Consider the following 20,697-nt stretch of genomic DNA (forward strand, 5'->3'; position numbering starts at 1 on the left):
TAATCGGGATGGGTGTGTCAGAGGCAGTGCGGTTGGCGCAGGATAGAGCAGGGTTTAGGGCTGTTGTGCATAGGGTCGCTATGAGTCGCAAACGACTCAATGGCACATAACAATAACCTTTGGAATTGCAGTACCGCTTCTTACCACTAGGGCACAAGAGTTTCCAATAAATATACTTCAAAAGAAGACTTTTCTTTAAAATCACAAATTTTTAAAAAATATTTGAAGGAGAAGAAAAATAGCAAGAAGATGCTCTGCATTCTTAAAGGCATGCAGTTTGAGCCACCAGCTGCTCCGTGGAAGAAGGATGGGGAATCTCATCCCTTTCAATTAGCTGCCTCTGAAAACCTGCTGGAGAGTCAGCTATGGGTCAGTTCCAACTCTGTTGTACACAAGAACAAAGAACCATAACGTAGTCTGTAAAAATTATGTTGAACATCTATCTCTGATGAACAGAAAAAACAAACAACCCAAACATGTAGTGTTGTAAGAAGTCTGTGATCAGGGACTTCTCCAAGGTGTCGATGAGCAACAATGTCAAATTGAGGACTAAGGCGTGCCTAATCCAAGCCAGGGTCTTTCAATTGCTGCCCATGCCTCAGAAAGCTGGATGTCAATGTGTTTGAGTAGTAGTGTTGACGAGTGCCAAATGTCCCATGCACTGGCAAGGAAACAAATAAATACATCTTGGAGGAGCTGCAGCCAGGGTGCTCTGAGGGAAGGATGATGAAATTCTATCTCACATACTTCAGAAATGTGGTTAAAGAGGCCAGTCCTTGGGAAAGGACAGCATGCGTGAAAATGGGGAGGGTCAGCAAAAGAGAGGAAGACCCCTAGACAAGCTGGACTGATGCAGTGGCTGGAGCACTGGGCTTGAGTACAGTAGGGATGGTAAAGATGGCACAGGATAGTGCAGGGCCCAGGTCTGATGTTCATAGGGTCTCTGTGAATCAGCCTTGACTCAGCGCCACCTACCAACAATAACAACGTCCCTAACTAGAGTGGACAGTGATAGAGGACTTAAAAGCAGCCCTCTAAGGATTCTTCTTGCTTGGAGGCAAGAAGAGAGAAGAAAGGGAAAGATTAGTGATGCAACAAGCTACTGGACCATTTGAACATCATCTCCATGGTCCGGGACCAGGAGAACAGGAAGGTGCTCAGCTACCGAGACCCCGTCTACCACTACTGACCTCGCTGTAAAGGGTTACAGCAGAAGGCTGCCAATGGAGCCAGAGGAAAACATGGAGCAAAACTCAGAATCATGAAAAAGACCACACTTTCTGATCTAATAGAGAGTGCAAGAATGTCTGACATGACGGCTCTTGGTTACACTTCAAGTCCAGAACTAAAATCAACCCTGTGATTTAGTTTCCAGACAAACCAAAGATAAGGTGATTGATAACACCAGGAAGAAAGGTTCTGCTTAGAACAATCAACTCTACAAGATCAAAAGTGCCATTCTTGCACAGGGATAAAGTTCAGAAAGCAAAATGAATGAGGAAAGGGTGGATGGAAATGAGAAACAGAAGGAGCAAGTGGGAAGAGTGGCATTGCAAAGTAGGGACTGTAGCCAATGACATGAAGCACAAGGTGCATAAATTGTTGGTGGAAAACCAAATATCTCAGTCAACCCTAACTCAGATGGCAAACAAGTTAAATAAATAAAAAGGGGACCCTCAGAGAACTTCTTACAGCTCTATGTGATAAACACTGCCCTTGTATTTTGTTTACTTGTTTTAGTTTGAAGATGTAAACATACAATTCTCCATTTGCAAGTTAGAAGATCACTGCGGGTACATACATGCCTTGTGATGTGCCATCAAGTTGCCTGTGACTCATAGCAACCCTATATACAACAGCCCTAAACCATGCTCTATTCCATGCCAATCTTATTGTCTCCGACACATCTATCCCCATTACCCCAGTTACTAAATCAGTCCCCCACCCTCCCAAACATGATGTCCCTCTCCAAGGACTGATCCCACCTTGCAACATGTCCAAAATATGTCAGAAGAAGCTTCAGAAACCTTGCATCTAAGGAGCAGCCTGGCTTCAGCCTCTCCAGGATGAACTTGTTCTCCTAGCAGTCGATGGTATATTCAATACTCTTCTCCAGCACCACAGCTCAAAGGCATCAACTCTCCTTCTCTCATCCCTAGCCATTGTCCAGCTTTATGATGCATAGCAATTAATGGCAAAGACTATGGTCTCTATCAGGTGCACCTTAATCTCCAGACTGACATCGTTGCTCTTCAGTACCTTGGAGAGGTCTCTGACAGCAGACTTTACCAATGCAATTCATCTTTTAATTTCCTGGTTGTTGGTACCAAGAGTGTTGATTGTAGAGCCAAGCATACTGAAGCTGTTAAAAATCTCAATCTCTTCACTATCATGATGCTGCCAATCATCGCATTAGTGAAAATCTTTCTTTTCATGATGTTGAGCTTCAATCCATATTGAAGGCTACAATCTGTGATCTTCTGCATCAAGCATTTCAGGTCCTCCTCAGTCTCAGCAAGCAGGGTTGAGTCATCTGCATAACACAGATTGTTGATGAGTCTGCCTCCAATCCTAATGCCTCATTTCTCCTCTTAGAGCCCAGCCTCCTGGATAACCTGTTCCACATACAGATTGAAAACATATGGACATAAGACATTTTTGGCACACACCCTTCCCAATTTTGAACCATGCAGTGTTTCCTTGCTCTGTTCTGACAACTGCCTCCTAGTCCAAATATAGGTTTCTCTAAACACAATCAAGTGTTCTGGTATTTCTATTCTCAGAGTCAGCCACAGTTTGTTGTGATCCACACAGTCAAACGCCTTTACATAGTCAAGGAAACTGGTACTCTCTGCTTTCAGCCAAGATCACAGCCTCTGCTGAACCTATCCTGCACTGCAGGCAGTTCTCTGCTGATGTGCTGTTTCATTAATTTTTGGATAATCTTCAGCAGAATCTTGCTTGCATGTGATATCAGTGATACTGTTAGATAATTTCCACACTCTGTCGGATCACCTTTCTTTGGGATGGGAGCAAATATAGATCTCTTCCAGTCCGTTGGCCAGGTGGTTGTTCTCCAGATTTCTTGGCACAACTTGGTGAGCACATCCAGGACAGGGTCTGTTTGTTGAAATATGTCACCCATGTTTTTTGCCAATTCTTTCAGAGCACCTTGAATTTCTTCCTTCATCACCACAGGCTCTTGCTCATACCTTATTCCATGAAATTCTTCTGTCTCTACCAATTCCTTTTGGTACAATAATTCTGTATACTCTTTTCATCTTCTTTTAATGCTTCCTGGATCATTTACTATTCTGCTCAACGCATCTTTAAGTATTGCAATTCGAGGTTTGAATTTGTTTTTCAGTTCCTTGAGCTTAAGAAATGCTGAGTGAGTTCAGCCATTTTGATTTTCTGACTCCAGTTCCTTGCACATTTCATTGTGATACTTACTTTTGTCTTCCCTCGCTGCCCTCTGGAATCTTCTGTTCAGGTTCTTAATATCTTGATTTGGCTCCTTGGTGCTCCAGTGCAATATTTAGAGTCTCTTCTGACATCCATCTTGGTCTTTTCTTCCTCCTCGGTCTTTGTAATGACCTTTTGCATTCTCCCTGGATGATATTCTTGATATCCTCCCACAGCTCTTCTGGTCTTCTCTCATTAATGTCCAAGGCCTCAAACCTGTTCCTGAGAGTGTTTTTTAATTCAGGTGGGATAGACTCAAGGTCAAATTTTGGTTCCTGTGGACTTGATTAAATTTTCCTCCGCTTCAGCATATACTGAAGTTGGTGGTCTGTTCTACAACCAGCACCTGGCCTGGTTTTCACAGCTGATATTGAGCTTCTCCAGCGGTTCTTTCCACAGATCTAATCAATCTGATTCCTATGCATGCTATCAGGTAAAATCCATGTGTATAACCTGCGTTTATGTTTCTTATAAAACATATTTGCCATGACTAAGTCGTTGATTTTGCAAAATTCTATCATTCTATCTCCAGCTTCATTTCTGTCACCAAGTCCATGTTTTCCAACTACTGATCCATCTTCTCTAGTCCCAACTTTTGCATTCCAGTCACCCATTATTATTAATGGATCTTTATTTCATGTTCGATGACTCCAAAAATTGATAGAAATCTTTCCTCCTCTTTGGCTTTGTTTGTTGGTGCATATACTTGAACGGTGGTGGTATTCACTGTACTTCCTTGTATGCGTATGGATATTACCCTGTCACTCACAACATTGTATTTCAAGACAGATCTAGAAATAACCTTTTGAACTATGAAAGCAACTCCATTTTCTTCACCTTTTCATATCCAGCATAGTAAATCATATGATCCTTTGACTCAAAATGTCCCATGCCAGTCCATCTCATCTCGCCAATACCTAGTATGTCACTTTTATGTGTTCCATTTCTTTCTTAACAATGTCCAATTTTCCTACATTCATGTTTCTCACATTCCATGTTCCAATCACTAGTGTCTGCTTACTGCTGTTCCTCCTCCTATCTATTTCCATACTTGAGGGCTCAGCCTCAGTTGCCATATCTGCTAGTCTAAGTGTGCTCTGTTGTACAACGGATTTTCAGAGGCCTGCTATTTCAGAAGTGGGTGGCCAATCCTTCTTACTAGTCTGTCTTAAGTTGAATGCTCAGATTTAGAACATTATCTGACAGACAAGCATTTTACAGTGTGTTCCAACTTACAAACTCAGTCACTCATTGCCATTGAGTCAGAACTGACTCATAGCTGACCCTCTAATGTGTTTGTAGAGGTTTTAAATTGCATAGAAGGAAATTTACTATCTTTCTCCCAAGGAACAGCTGGTGGACTCAGCTGGAGGGCCAGACAGTAGAGAATGCATGGAGAGATTTAGGCAGTTTTCATAATTAAACTGATATATAACAAGAATAGTATCAGCTTCAATATATACTGCAATAATTAAAACACTAAGACTGAAAAGAAACTAATCTAGATAAATAAATACACTATAACCCAATCCATTTCCTTGTCCCTAAAAACAACTGTATCATCCTTGGTACACAATCCCCCATAAAAAATCCTATCATTCAATCTTCTCTAGAATGACTTTTCCATCCATACAGATTACCAGGTACTTTATGAACAGTAAGTCCTCAAAAATAAATGTAAATAGTTACATCTTCCCATCAGCTTTCACTGGTAAACATTTGGTATGCATTGCCTTTAGAAAGCTTGCAAAATCAGAAAAGTCATATTCATATCAAAGCATAGCTACAAAGTTCATAGAAACAAAATATGCTGACTGGAAGAATTTATAAACGAAAGAAATGAAAATCCTTATGAGAAAAACTATTAAGCTTTAAGGGCAGGACCTACAGAGGAATAGCAAGGGTCCATCCTGCAACAAAACCTTTGAATAGAAAACATACGGAATAGCAACTTCAACATTCTGTGGAAATTAGCTCTTTTTAGTCTCAGAACTACCAAGTCAATCATGTGTGCTGGTAAGGAAACAAGAAAGTGAATTTATCTGCTGGAAGTTTTCCCAAGTAGCAATCCTAAATACCACAATTCCAGCCACAGTTGTCTCGATTTCAGAGAAAGAACAATAATGCTGTTAAAGGCACAGCTACTGTACATCTGCTTATACATCTTTGGTGGTCAACAAGTAGAATATACATTCCCACAAGGGCAGGAGGACTAAGGGGACATAATTGCTCCTCACTTTGGTTCTGCCAAAAGTCTCCAAAGAGCTATGCAAACAGTCTTCTTTTCATACTTGGGAGTCATGAACATAAAACTATCAGATGGCAACCCATTTATCAGTGACAAAGAGGAGTGGCTTTCTTGCCAGTAATAAGAATCTGTTTTTAATGGATTCTTTGGAGCCAACCCCAGTTATTGTAGCCACCTGATGGAAAACAGCCAGCCAGTTTTCCCAGTGTCCTCCACAGTCGAATGGCTTAGCAACAGCCCCAGCATGGATTGTGTCCAAGTTCAAAAGCAAAGTTTGTATTTGATGTGGTAGGTTAATTCAACACTTAACAGCACCGAAAGTCAGGAGCCTAACATCAGAGTCGTAAAGACTCTAAAATTGCCGTAGATGCCAAGATGCTGTAAAGAGAATAGCGAGTACCTCCAAACCCAAACTAAACCCCCCAACCCCCCACTACTGAGTAGAGTTCTTCCCTATGAGGCACCATAGACTCTCTAAGTCTGCACACTTTGAAGAAGCAGCTGCAACATCTTAGTCCCATGCAACTGCTGATGAAGTCTAACTGTGACCATTTCTGTTAGGGACCAAGTCCTTCTTCAACTTCTACAATACTAGGGCTCTTTCAAGGTCCTCATTGTTGTTGTTGTTAGGTGTCATCTAGTCAACTATGACTCACAGCAACCCTGTGAACAACAGATCTGAACCCTGCCCTACCCTGCACCATCCTTTGTTGCAGTAACTGTGCCAATCCATCTCATTGAGGGTCTTCCTAGCTTACACTAACCCTCCCCTTTCCCAACATTGTATTTTTCCAAGGACTAGCCCTTCCTCACAAAATGCTCAAAGCAGGATGTAGTTTCACCATCCTTGCCTCCAAGGAGCACTCTGGCTGCACTTGCTTCAAGATAGGCTTGGTTGCTCTCTTGGAAGTCCATGGAATGTTCCCCACTTTTCTCCAACACCACAGTTTAAAGGCAGCAGTTCTTCTTCTGTCATCCTTATTCACTGTCCAGCTTTCAGATGCACAGGAAGTAACTGAAAATACCATGACTTGCTCAGACACACCTTAGTCTTCACATTTGTCCTTAATCACCTTATAGCCACAGGACAACAGCATGTCTCCCTCGAGGTGGAGCTGACTCATTGCTGACACTCAGGGGACATGTAGAGGCGTAAATGACACTAAAGGAGATTGCCCATCTTTCTCCCATGGAGCATCCGGTGGATTTGAACCACCTGCCTTTCGTTTGGCAGCATAACTTCTTTACCACCCGGACACTTGAGCTCCCTAATGCGGCTCATAAAAGTGCTAGAGGAAAGGCTTCCACCTGGTTGAATAACAGAGTTATTGCCTCTTTAAAGTCATAACGGTTCATAAAACAGAGCTCGTAAACACACTCAATGGTAGGAGTTCTCTATATGCTATTACATTTCACTTTTAAAGCAAGTCTACAATTAAATGACTGGTATGATCCCATTTCTAGATGAGAAAATTGTTGCGTGAGAACTTTTTTGCATAAGCAAACCAGTGGGTGGGTGGGGGGAATTGGAAATAGAAACGTCATTTGACCAAGCAATTCTACTACTGGGAATATATCCTAAAGAAACCAGAGCCACAACACATCAGACAAATGTATGCACACTCATGTTTATTTCTGTATTATTCACAATAGCAAAGGGATGGAAGCAACCCAAGTGTCCATCAAAAGAATGAATGGATAGAAAAACTACAGTATGTTCACACGTGGAATATTATGCAACACTGAAAAAAATCAACAGACTTGGAAAACATTATGTAACATGGGGATCCTGGGGGAACATCATGCTGAGTGAAATATCTCAGTCACGAAATATTCAGACAAATACTGCATAACGTCATTGTTATAAAATAGGACAGGGGAAGTTTGGGAAGAGAACAGGAAAAGAGTGGATAAATATGAAGATTGCATTAGATTAGATGAGGGAGGAACTGTCCACAGGAATATATGATTAAGCATTACAAGTATGACAACACTCTGGAACAAGGGTTGTATCCAGGGGAAGGATGGGAGATGGAGGAAGTGTGGGGTGGGGGGAGAAAATGTGCAACAATGAAAAAAGATATTAAATAAAATGTATCAAAATAAAGATGAGTAAGCATGTTCTTCCAGGTGAAACTGAAGGTAAATGAGATATTGGTGTTGTAATTGGAACCCAGGCGAGTTTGGTGGTGTTGCCTGAAAGGAGTTGCCCAGCTAACCTAAACCTGGTACCCGTCTTGCAATTCAAATCTACCAATGCTCCACAGGAAAAAGGTGAGCAGTCTCCCTCCGTGTGATTGACAGCCTCTGCAAACCTGCAGGAGGGTCAGCTGGGATCTGGTTCTGGCTCCACAGCAACATAAACAAAATCACTTGAAGCCAGATCCATGCTCCTGCAGTGAGGTACTAAAGGTCTGATTTCAAGAAGGTATCAAATTCTCAAGTCATATTTTCCATCACCATTTTCTTTCATGTGGGCACAGAGAATTGTTTCCTTGTGAATGAATGGAAACAAGACAGGACAATTTGATCTCCACCACTTATATATATGTGGAATAGTTTAAAGAGAGTCATTGTGGAGGGTTTTACCTCAGTTTTCTCAATTACAAAGAAGGCTCTATCTTTTGTGTTGGACTGTGTTAACAAGGTAAATTGCTAGTGCTTCTGGCTCTTAACCCATCATTACAAGGTTGATATCATATCTTCAATCCCATAATTACCAGGTTGTTTCTCTCAACAAATGTTGTTATGTGTTGTCAAGTTGACTACAATTCACAGTGACACTCTCCCCTCATTCCCCAATAGGTGTTGACTGTGGATCCAAATAAAATGAAGTACGTTGACAATTTCAGTCTTTACACATCAGCCATGATGGTGCCTATTGGCCCATTAGTGAGGATTTTTGTTTTATTGATGTGGTGATGTAATCCATATTGATCGTCTGCAGTAAGTGCTTCAAAGTCTTCACTTTCTCCAAGTGAGGTTGTGTCAACCACATAATGGAGGTTGTTGATGAGTCTTTCTCTAATCCTGATGCCACATTCTTCTTCATTTATTCCAGTTTCTCAAATTATTTTCTCAGGCTACAGATTGAATGTTGTTGCTGTTTAGTGCTATCGAGTATAATTCAGAGAGACTCTATGAACAGCAGACGTGAAGCCTGTCCTATCCTGTGACATCTTCATCATCTCTGACACACTGGAGCCCATCGCCACAGTCATGGTGTCAATCATCTGGTTGAGGGTCTGCTTCTGTTTTGTTGACCCTCCACCATTTCCTAGCACGATGTCCATCTCCAAGGAATAACCTCTTCTAGTAACATGCCTGAAGTAAATAAAACTTTGTCATCTTTGCCTCCAAGGAGCATTCTGGCTGCACTTTCTCCAAGACATAGCTGTGTGTTCTTGTGAATGAATGGAACTGGTAGTGGAAAATTTTTATCTCCGCCACAGGTTTCTACATGGAATAGTTTAAAAAGACTCATTGTGCAGGTTTTTACCACAGATTGGACATTGTTTTTATTATGTACTATCAAGTTGCCTGTGTCTCACAGTGACAGCTGTGAACTCAGAGCTGTTAGCTCTGAACCCTGCCCTATCCTGAGCCTATATCAGAGTTTCCAACAGACCTAATCCCATTTCTCCAGTCACTGAATCAATCCATCTCATCTCATCCTAAGTCTTCCTCTCCTGTGCTGTCCACCCACCCTTCCAAGCATGATGTCCGTCTCCAAGGACTAATACCTCCTGGCCAAGTACCCAAAGTATGTGAGACAGAGCTTTACAATCCTTGCCTCCATGGAGCAGCTTGGCTTCATCCTCTCCAAAACAGACCTGTTTGTTCTTCTGGCAGTCTATGGTATGTTCAACACTCTTCTCCAGCACTACAATTCAAAGGCACTGATCCTTCTTCTATCATCCTCAGTTAATGTCCAGCTATCTGATGCATAACAGATAATTGCGAAGACTATAACCTGGATATATCCACCTTAATCTGCAGACTGACATTAGACTTTAGTACTCTGGAGAGGTCCTTAACAGAAGACTTTTCCAATGCAATTTGTATTTTGATTTCCTGACTGCTGGTGCCACAAGTGTTTATTGTGGAACCAAGCAACCTGAAGTTGTTAACAATCTCAATCTCTTCCCCATCTATCATGAAGCAGCTAGTTGGTTCAGTGGCAAGAATCTAGATATGGAAAAACAGACCCAATACTTTCTGCTGCCAACAGAAAACTTGAACTCAACTGCTGTCAAGTCAGAACCCACCCATCGTTGACCCTTCAGCAGGTTTTCAAGGCTACAAATCTCACAGGTGGAGACAGCTCATCTTCCTCCTGAGAGGTCACTGGTGGGGAGCTATGGCCATTAGATTAACAGTGCAGCTCCCTACAACGACCTCCAGGTCCCCCAACAGCGCAGAGTACTATCCTGACACTTCTCTTTCTGTGCTTTTACCTGCTAGTCCTAAAGACCAGCTTGTCTCCACACTCTCCAGAGTCCCAATGAGCGACCACCTTCGCAACTTCCAAGTGTGCAATTTTAGTCCACTATAAATTCCTGGACACCTGATGTGCCGGACGATGTGAGCACTACAAGGACATATTATTCACGGGCTCCCTGGTGATACAGCAGGTAACGTGCTCCGGTGCGAACCAGAAACATGTGGCTTGAGTCCACCATCAAGCACCTCCGAGTGAAGGCCTGGGACCTACTCCCCAAATTAGCAGCCACAACAGACCCCACAGAGCACGAGTTTACTCGATATAAACAGTCTGCCATGAGTGACAACTAATTCAACGACAACTGCTAACTGGTAATGTGGCTACCTTAGGGTGAAGCAGGAGCCCTCCAAAAATGTATGGAACACAGAGAATGGGACAGGTGTGCATTTTCACTACAAATATCAGTAAGGGAAAGGGGTTTTAAAGAATGAGCTGTTTCTTAAAAAAAAAAAGTGACGAGTGAAAATCTACAAAACAAATTGTTTTTCCATTCAACAATCCATACAGATTCCATTTTGTGGCAGGATTTTGCAATCCGTATACTGTAATTGCTGTTGTTGTATGCTGTCAAGTCAGAACTGACTCTTAGTTGACCCTCCAGAGGGTTTTCAGAGGCAGTTAATCACACGGGAGGTTGCTGCCCATCCTTCTCCCACGGAGCTGGTCCTAGTACTGCTCTGGTGGCCTAGTGGTAAGAAGTTGCACTGTCAATTCTGAAGCACATAGTTCAAATCCATCAGCTCCTCAGCAGGAGAGAGATGGGCTATCTCTTCCTGTGCATTTTAAAGCTTCTGAAAACTCCCTAGGGGGTCAGTTATGTTAGGTTCTGACTCAATGGGACACAACAACCACCATAAAGAGAGCTGGGAAGCTTCAGGATACGGGAGTGAAGTGGGACCTACTTGGTCTTCCCACATTACAAACCCTAACGTGGTTATCCACATTTATGGTCCCCTGTCATTCTTCAGCTCTAGTGTTAGAGAAAGGAATGCCACCTGCCACCTCCCACTGAGTGTATGTCAACTAGGGATTGAAATATTTCAGTTGTATCAGCTATCTTGCTTTGATCCTATTTCATAACTACACCACGGCTTCTTAAAAGGCCTTCACTAATGGAAAATCCAAAATGACTTAGCCTCCCATAGAAGGGTGGCACAGCTCTGTCTGGGGAGATGGTTGAAACAGAAGAGCAGCTCGTGTCCTACATCCAGATGGATCATCAAATGGTCACAGTGCCCCATAACTACATCCCCTGGACTTTTATCCAAAGAACAATATTTAATAGAGTGAATACTGTAGAGAACAAGGGTATTCCCAAAGAACAGTCTAGGTTTATTCTCACTCACTCTCATTGTCATCAAGTCACAGCTGACCCTCCCGCAGGTTTTCAGAGGCTGTAAATCACATGGGAGGAGATTACTTATCTTCCTCTCTTAGAGCCACTAGTGGATTCAAACTGCCCACCTTATGGTTGGCAGCACAACTCCCTACCATGAGAGTTCCCCTACACATGTACTAGTAAGCATGTATATAATTTTACAGTTTGAGCATGAGATAAAGAAGCTCTGCATGGCAACATGTCATTCTTTCCTTGAACTCTTAAGACCGGCACTTTATTAAATAATTCTTTTTCAAAAAACTGGTGGTAAAAGACGAAGAACCTGGCAAATGAAGTCGGAGAAGAGATTGAGGTTTGCGATGATGTATTTGTGTTTGGATCGACAATCAACACTCATGGTAGCAGAAGTTAAGAAATCAAATGGCATGTTGCATTGAGAAAATCTGCTGTCAAAGACCTCTCCAAAGAGCTAAGGAGCAGCAATGTCACTTTAAAGACCAAGATGTACCAGATTGAAGCCATGGACTTTTCAGTGGCTTCCTACGCATCTGGAAGTTGGACCATTAATAAGGAAGGCTGAAAAAGAATTGAGGCCCTTGAACTGTGCTGTATGTGAGGAATTGAACACCCAAAAGAACAAACAAGTCTGTCTTGGAGAAAGGGTGTTACTTAGAGGAAAAAATGTTGAAACTTTGTCTCCCATACTTTGGTATGTTATCAATCCTTTGAAAAAGTCAGCGTGCTGGGAAAGCTGGAGGGTAAGAGAGAGAGGATGACCCTCAACGAGCTGGGTTGACACAGTGACTGTGACAGTGGGCTGGACCATGTCAGAGATGGTGACAAGGCGCAGGGTGGGGCCGGGTTCAGATCTGTTCTTCATAGGGTAGCTATGAGTTTACATGAACTCAACAGCATATAACATCAAAACAACAACTGAATTGTCTAAATTTCGTTTTAAAGGATTACAAAATTCAACTAGAGATTTTAAAACAACAGGACAGTTTTCAAAGACATGCTTTCATACAATTAGAAGCTTACCATCCTAGACTACTGATCAAACCATTGGAATAGAACATTCCAGGACCCTGTTTGGTGTCATCTAGCCAACTGGAACTCATAATGACCCTACAAACAACAGACCTGAACCTTGTCCTTTCCCATACCATCCTCACCATCTCTGATACGCTGAGGTCCATGTACTGTCACTGGGCCGATCCATCTGATTATGGGTCTTCCTCTCTTTCTCTGGCACGATGTCTTTTTCCAAGGACTGGTCCCTCTGAACAACATGGCCAGAGTATATGAGACCAAGTTTAACCATCCTTATCTCTCAGGAGCACCCTGGCTGCACTTCCTTCCTGTAAGATAGATCTATTTGCTCTAATAAATAAATCTAACCCATGCACTCTTCAGCATTCTTTTCCAACACCACAACTCCAAGGCATCAATTCTTCATTGGCTTCCTTATTTACTGTTTAACTTTCAGATGCATAGCAAGCAAGTGAAAATACCTGGTCTTGAATCAAACTCAAAAAATTCAAACTCCTTGCCATTGGGTCTCTTAGCAATGTCGCAGCTCCCAAACCTAGCAGTAAAGCGCCACTTACCGAGTATTAGAAAAACAGTCATAATTTGACAACTGCTGTTGCAAAGGTCCTTCTTTTGGATTTCCAGATTTTAAGTAACAGGATCTAATTTCCCCTGTAAAATAGAAATATTTTAGCAAAATATAATAAACAATTATTTGTACATAGTCACTTCAGTTTATGATATTTTCCAGGGAGCAGAAACTCATTTTGGACTGTTTTAAATACAAAACCTTGGGGGTTTTGTATGTACATCAGGTGGCTAACCAAATGGTAGGCAGTTCAAAACCACCAACAGCTCCACAGAGAAAGATGGACAGTCTCCTTTTAAAGATTTATTGTTGCTGTTGATTGCTATCGAGTCAGGCATGACTCATTGCAATCCTATGAACAAAAGACCTGAAGCCTTTCTAACTATCATCATTTCTCCAAGTTCATAGAGTTTCCAGAGGCATGTTGTTTAGGAAGTGGATCCACTCCTGCTTTTAAAGACTTACAGCCTCAGAAACCTCACAGTGGTTGCTATGAGACAGAACCGACTAAACAGGAACAAGATCGATGACTGTAGCTGACAATGTGGATCTAGCTCTCCCTTCTATCTCTTTACAAAATGTGTATCAAGAGAAGACAGAGAACATCTGAAAGAAACTTCACTAAGAAAAATGTTCTTGCTCACTAATTGTCTTCATAGAAAAGTGGGTAAGGAGTTATGCTGCCAACCCAAAGACGTTCAAATCCATTAGCTTTCTCCATTGGGACAAAGATGAACAATCTCTTCCCATGTGATTTACAGCTTCTGAAAACCTGCTGGAGGGTCAGCTGAGTTAGTTCCAATATGATGGCAATGGGGTTGAAGTTGAGGCTGAAAGGATTCAGAAATTTGAGGTGAGCAAAATAGATGCTCGTCTACACACCTCTCCCTGAAAGAGTTCTCAGGGAACTCTTCTTCAGCTAAGAGCCTGAAGACTACCAAAAGCACAATTAGCCAGGAATGGAAGAGACTTAAACAAAGACTGAAGTCCTTGGTCTCAACTCAAAGACACATGTCATCAAAAGAAACACTGCAAATCATAACTACAGAAGAAATGACACAGAAGGACTTTGCTCAGAGTTCCACTAGTCTTTCTAGCATAAACATCGCTTAATTTTTTTTTTGTAATGGTGATTTGACCTAAACTTTACAAAGCAAATTAGCTTTCTAATTAATTGTTGTTGTGTACCATAGAGTCGAAACCAATCCTTAGCTGACCCTTTGGTGGGTTTTCAGAGGAAGTTAATTGCACGGGAGGAGATTGCCCATACTTAAATATTAATCACAATGCACCATCACTCTTCCCACTTCCTCTCTGTGTTCTCATTTCCATTAATCCTTCTATCCCACCCCATCTTGTCTTGTGAGGGTTATCCTTGAGAAATGCCACTCTTTTGAACGTATTGGCTCTGCTTCTGAAGGAATGCGTGCCTCTCCAGTGTTATTGTTCACCTTATGGGCCTCACTATTGGCTGAGAGTTGAGTCACAGAATGACTTTTGCTCCAGGTTCAAATGGTAACTAAGGTTCACACCTCGGAAGTTCTACCTGTCTTTGAGCTTTGTGTCCATTTACCACTGACTTATTTCATTCAGCACAATGTCCTCCAGATTGAGCAATGTTATCTTGTGGCTTCCTCATTTTCCTTTAACGGTGCATAGTATTTCACTATGTGGATGTATCGTAGTTTGTTTAGCCATTCATCCCCTGGTGGGCATTTGGGATGTTTCATCTCCTTGCCACTGAAAATAATGTTGCAATAAACATTGCTGTTGTGGTTTTGTATGCCATCAAGTCATAAAAGACCCATAGCTGATCCTCCAGCAGGTTTTCAGAGGCAATAAATCACACGGGAGGAGACTGCCCACTTTTTTCCCAAGGAGAGGCTGGTGGATTTGAACTGCATGCCTTTATGTTAACAGCACAGTTCTTTATCACAGGCTACCAGAGCTCCCTACAATGAGCATAGATATACAAACATCTATTGCAGCTCTTATTTCTAGAAGTCTTTTTCATAAGAACCATTCTCTTAATACTTCTATGTCTCCTGATTTGCTGACTGCTGGTACCAATTATGTGGGTTCCAAGTAAGATGAAGTTGTTAACAGTTTCAATATTTTCTCCATCTGTCATGATGCCGCTTATAGATCCAGTGGTAAGAAACTTTGTTTTCTTGATATTGAGATACCACCCATATTGAGGGCTGTATTCTTTGATCTTCTGCAACAAGTGCTTCAAGTCCTCCTCAGTTTCAGCAAGCAAGGTTGTGTGTCATCTGCATAGCGCAGGTTATTGATGAACCTCCCTCTGATCCTGATGCCACATTGCTCCTCACAGAGTTTGGCTTCTCAAATAACTTGCAGTTAGGAATCTCTCCAAATTATTGAGGAGTAATGATGCCAGTCTGAGGACTAAATTACCTCTAACTGAAGTCATGGTCTCTCTGATCACTAGCTATGCAACTGAGAGCTGGACAAAGAATAGGGATGACAGAAGAAAAAAATGCTTTTAAGCTGTGGTGTTGGAAAAGAGCACTGAACTCATGGACTGCCAAAAGAACAAATAAACACATCTTGGGGAGGTTGCAGCCAGACTGCTCTTTGGTGGCAAAAATGATTGGCTTCACCTCACCTACTTCAGGCATGTTGCTCTGGACAGGTGCATGATGCTTAGAAAGGTGAAGGGTTGGAAGGAGATAAAGACCCTTGACCAGATGGATTGACACACTGACTACCGCAATGGGCTCCAATGTGTCAGGAAGTGTGAAGATGGCACAGGGTAGGACAGGGTTCCTGATCTGTTGCTCATAGGATCACTACGGGTCATACTCAACTTGACAGCACCTAACTAACAGAATTCCCACAGACTGAAAAGCACTTAAAACTATAAACTATTGTTTTGTTGCCACCAGAGCTCCAAAACTATAAACTACTGATCTCTAAATGCCAAACCAAGATCCTTCCCTGGCTGTCAAGTCGATTTTGACTCACAATGACCCTACACAGGACAGAACACAGCTGCCCAGTGGCTTTCTGGACCTGTCAATTTTTACATAAGCAGACTGCCACGTGATTCTACAGCAGAGCAACTGATGGGTTCAAAATGCCAACCTCTCAGTTATCAACACACCATCTAAACGCTGTTAGAATCTTTCAGGTTAGAACCACCCATGGGGTTTCCAATACTGTACACTTTAATTTCATAACAAGGCAGTGAACTATATCAAGGTCAGATTTTCAGCCTATAAAACCCAAACTCATAGCCATTAGGTCAAGTTCAACTCATGGTGACCCTCCACTAAGTATCTGGGCTATAAAGCTCAACAAATAACCAACAGGTATTCAGTGGGTGCTTTCTAAGGGACAAATTATTCCAAGTAAATCAATAATCACGTTGTTGTTTTGTACCATTGAGTCAACCCATAAGCCAAAGGAGAAGAAATAGTAAAGAACAGAGGAACTTGATCAAGTTCAGAAAGTCTAGGAAAGGTTTTCCTTCAGAATAGATAGAAATGGGGATTTGGCATGTGCAAAGGAGCAAGAAGGAGCACAGCATATTCTAAGAACAACCATAGGGCCAAGGCTCCCCATTCCAAAGTGGGGTGGTCCAGCCCTGAGGAAGCCCACCAGGAAAGCATTCCGGACTCACCATGCTCATCAATGAAGACATGCATTGCGTCCAGAGAAATCTCCTCCTGCACAGATGTTTCGGGCCCACTGAGGACTTGCAGGACAGAACTGTCTTGTTGGGATGTCACTCTGTAGATTATTTGTCTCTGCCTATTACCCTGGAAACTTAACATACACAAAAGTTTCAAAACCTACCAAGATCTCCTCCTCACCCTTACTACAGCCTTAAGAGAGACAGGCAACAAAGGAGGCTCTCAGACACTATGCACCCAGGGGCTAAGCTTAGAGAACTGCGCTTACATGGTCTTAATCTTGGCCGGCTCAGTGAAGACAGGGCTGGTGTTTGTGTGGTCTTGACTTTGCATTTCCAACTTCCCTTGTCTAGAGTAGCGTCCACTCGACGTCTCACTTTGCAGGACTTCTTCCATTTTCTCCTGGGAACAGTTATCTGAAAAACATAGCTTTTAATGTGTTAATATAATATTTAATAAGAAAGCACATGTGAAAGCACTTGAGGTAGAAAATTACCAAATTGGAAAAAAGTACAGAAAGAAATTATAAAGAAAACAGTAAAATCTGTTCTGGCCACCTCTAAGTCTGTAGGACAGAGCAGAACAGCCTCATTGGGTTTCCAATGCTGCAAATTTTTCTCTTATGCAAACCACCCACCTTCCCTTCCATGCAGCGAATGGTAGATTTGCCCAGCCAGTGTGTCTGAGCAGTTAAGCATGTGGCACAAGCGCCTACAAATTCAGAACGCTCTCCGGTGAATTTTCATTGTATGCATCATGATGGTTATGGTGGCTGAGGGCCCTCTTCCAACTCATAGCCGCCCTCAGTGAAGAGCAGGCTTGCCCCCTACACTTCCTGGACTTTGCAGAATATATCACTTTTCTCCTTCAGAGTCACTGGTAGGTTTGAACCATTAAGTCTTTGGTTAGTAGCTGAGCTCTTAACCAGTTTGCCATTGTTGTTAGGTGCCTCAAGCTGTGTATGACTCATAGTGACCTATGCAGAAGACCTGAACCCTTCCCTGTCCTGTACCATCCTCATCTCTGACACACTGGAGCCCGCTGCTGCAGTCACTGTGTCAATCCATCTTGTTGATGGTCTTCCTCTCTCTCTGACCCTCCACCTTTCCAAGCCTAATGTCCCTTTCCAAGGAAGAGCCAGCCTCTCCTAGCAACATGTCCAAAGTATGAGAGACGAAGCTTTGTCATCTTTGCCTCTTAGGGACACTCTGGATACACATTTTCTGTTAGGTATGTTTTTTCTTCACTGAGGCTTATTAATGATGACAATAATTAATCGAATTTGAAAATGAGAAGTACTCCTATGTGAGACTTATCTTTGTCTACTGCTTTGAAACATTTACACACACCAAGCTGCTTTCTTGAAGTAACACCAGTGACCCTGGCTTTCCCTTATCAGAAATCTCCCATTTCAATTTCTCAAGGCTAAAAGGTCCATAATTCATAGAGTTAACTTCAGAGAGAACAAAATTTACCGGGACAAACTCAGTGTTCCCTCTTCTTCTCTGTGAGCTGTAAAAGGTAGGCCCACTTATCACTTTACAATCTTAGCAACCTTTCCTTGTCACTCGTTCTTCAAATCTATCTTTTCACGCGAAAAGTCAAACGGCATCTTCATAAAGCAAGTCTCTGCTAAGTGTTGCCGATTCTGCACTATACACTCAGCACTGGGGAGGACACAGAGAGATTGGACTTTCTCTCCTCACTGAGTGTGTTTAATGGCAAATATGAATTCCAAACTCAAGAGATACAGAATGGTTGAGTTTGAAGTAGGGGAATTCTGGAGGTGTGGTGAGCTGTTTTGCTTTGATGGCTGGTTTTTTATTGTTGTGATGTGTGGTCCAACAGTCTTCTTCAACAATGGACCAAAAGGAAGCTCTTAGCTTACAATGTTGTTGTTGTTGTTGTTGTTGTTGTTATGTGCAGTCGAGTCGCTTGCAACTCATAGCAAGTCAATGGACCAAAAGAAAGCTCTTAGCTTACAATATTAGGCAAAATTGAAGATGCCTTCGAGGCTCAGTCCTTCCTGTATCTAACAGCCCATTAGCCACTATTAAGACCAAAATGACCACTGTATTTCCATGACCAAGGTATCAGCAGTATCTTCGATGGAACCACATTGGAGCCACCAAGAAGCACCTAACAGCAACACTGACAAGCCTAAGAGCAGCCTGAGAGGAAACCCTCCAGGGACTGGACTTCTTGGACACAGCGCTTCCACACCTCTGCAAGACCTGCCTCAGAGAGTAAATTCCCCAGCTCCCAAGAGCTCTGACTCAAGTTCTTATGTATGGGACAAGGATTTTCATTCCCAGACTTAAATAATTAGACAAACATTGCTGTCACAGCTATGTGGATCCTGTAGACACATATTCCCAGCACATCTGTGAAACCACTGTTCAAACTTGTTTGGTACAAAAATATTTGCATTTCATTTGTCAGTTTGTCAAGACAGAATATTTCACAGTTTTTAAGGGATATAAATAAGAAAAATCACTGTCATAACAAACAGCATTAGTCAATGAGGATGGCAACTAAAAATCACCGGGAAAAAATCTGTTGTCATTGTTGTGTGCTTTTGAGACAAAAGCAACTTATAGCTGACCCTCCAGTGGGTTTTCAGCAGCTATAAATTTCACAGAAGGAGACTGCCCATCTTTCTCATGCAGAGCAGCTGGTGGATTTGAACTACCTGCCTTTTGGCTGGCAGAGCAACTTCTTGTCCACCAGGCTACCAATCTATCCATTCAATGCATGCGACTGGATTTATGGTTCACATCTCCTTATGGCTTAGTCTCCCCATCCCTTCATTGGGTACATCTGATTCAGAAGTAAGAGGGCATTTATTCCCCTTTCCTTTTAAAATGTATGGATTTTTTTTGCTTCATAAAATAATGCAGATTCATTGTATATCATTTATAAGTATCAGCAAGGAAAAAAACCCTTTAAATTACTTTTATCCCTGTCATCCTTCATATACATACTGGTGATAATTTGATCTGTTCTTTTGTTGTTGTACAAAAATTAGATAATAATGCACATGTTGTTTTAAACCTTAAAGCATAAAAAATATTTTCTATTATTAACTATTATTCTCCATCTTGTAATCATGGTGGTAAAATGTTATTTTAAATCATATAATATTGTGGGATAATTTATGTAACAGGAAACGTAGATCCACTTCACAGATATTTGCTTTATAATAAGTTTCACTGAAGGCATCTACTTTATGAAGAAAGATCCACTTATAGAGAGTTCTTATGGCTGTAATAAAATATTACAGCTCATTTCCCAGGTAACAATATCCTTACCTTAAAAGGAAGAAAAAAGTGGTCACAATCCCTTCAATTTCCCAGCAGAAAACAAAACCAAACTGAACCCACTACCATGGAGGTGCCTGTGACTCATGGGGACCCTGTATTATAGGAGAGAAATGCCTATGTCCTGGGGACACAGTGCTTTAGAGAAGTGCATGGGACCTGGGGGGGAAAGTGCCTGTGATCTGGAGAGCCCATGTGTTAGAGGAGAGTAGTGCATGTGACCTGGGGACCCCGTGTGATAGAGGGGAGAAGTACCTGTGACCTAGGGATCCTGTGATAGAGGGGGGAAGTGCATGTGACCTGGGGACCCTGTGTATTAGAGGGTGGAAGTGCCTGTGATGAGGGCACCCAGTGATAGAGGGAAGGAGTGCCTGTGATCTGGGGACCCTGTGTTAGAGGAGGGATGTGACTGTTACCTGGGGACCCTGTGTTAGAAGGGAGACGTGCTTGTTACCTGGGGACCCTGTGTTAGAAGGGAGACATGCTTGTGACATGGGGACCCTGTGATAGAGGGGAAGAAGTGTGTGTGACCTGGGTAGCCCAC

The 20,697-nt window shown here is 42.2% G+C and overlaps 1 protein-coding gene across 1 annotated transcript in view; it reads right to left on the reverse strand.

Moving 5' to 3' along the window:
* The window catches only part of PCNXL2 (pecanex-like 2 (Drosophila)), a gene marked incomplete at its 3' end in the record, with an annotated part of 223,138 nt that overhangs the window by 156,875 nt on the left and 45,566 nt on the right, over window positions 1-20,697 (reverse strand). The window contains exons 6-8 of the mRNA XM_006898055.1: window positions 17,102-17,249; window positions 16,821-16,966; window positions 13,164-13,257 (exon numbers count right to left, since the gene is read on the reverse strand). Of these exons, the coding sequence (XP_006898117.1) occupies window positions 13,164-13,257; window positions 16,821-16,966; window positions 17,102-17,249 (388 nt within the window). The remainder of the gene's footprint in view (window positions 1-13,163; window positions 13,258-16,820; window positions 16,967-17,101; window positions 17,250-20,697) is intronic.

This window comes from Elephantulus edwardii, unplaced genomic scaffold (assembly GCF_000299155.1).
Source record: "Elephantulus edwardii isolate Elephantulus edwardi_28Jun2011 unplaced genomic scaffold, EleEdw1.0 scaffold00218, whole genome shotgun sequence".
Taxonomy (NCBI): Eukaryota; Metazoa; Chordata; class Mammalia; order Macroscelidea; family Macroscelididae; genus Elephantulus; species Elephantulus edwardii.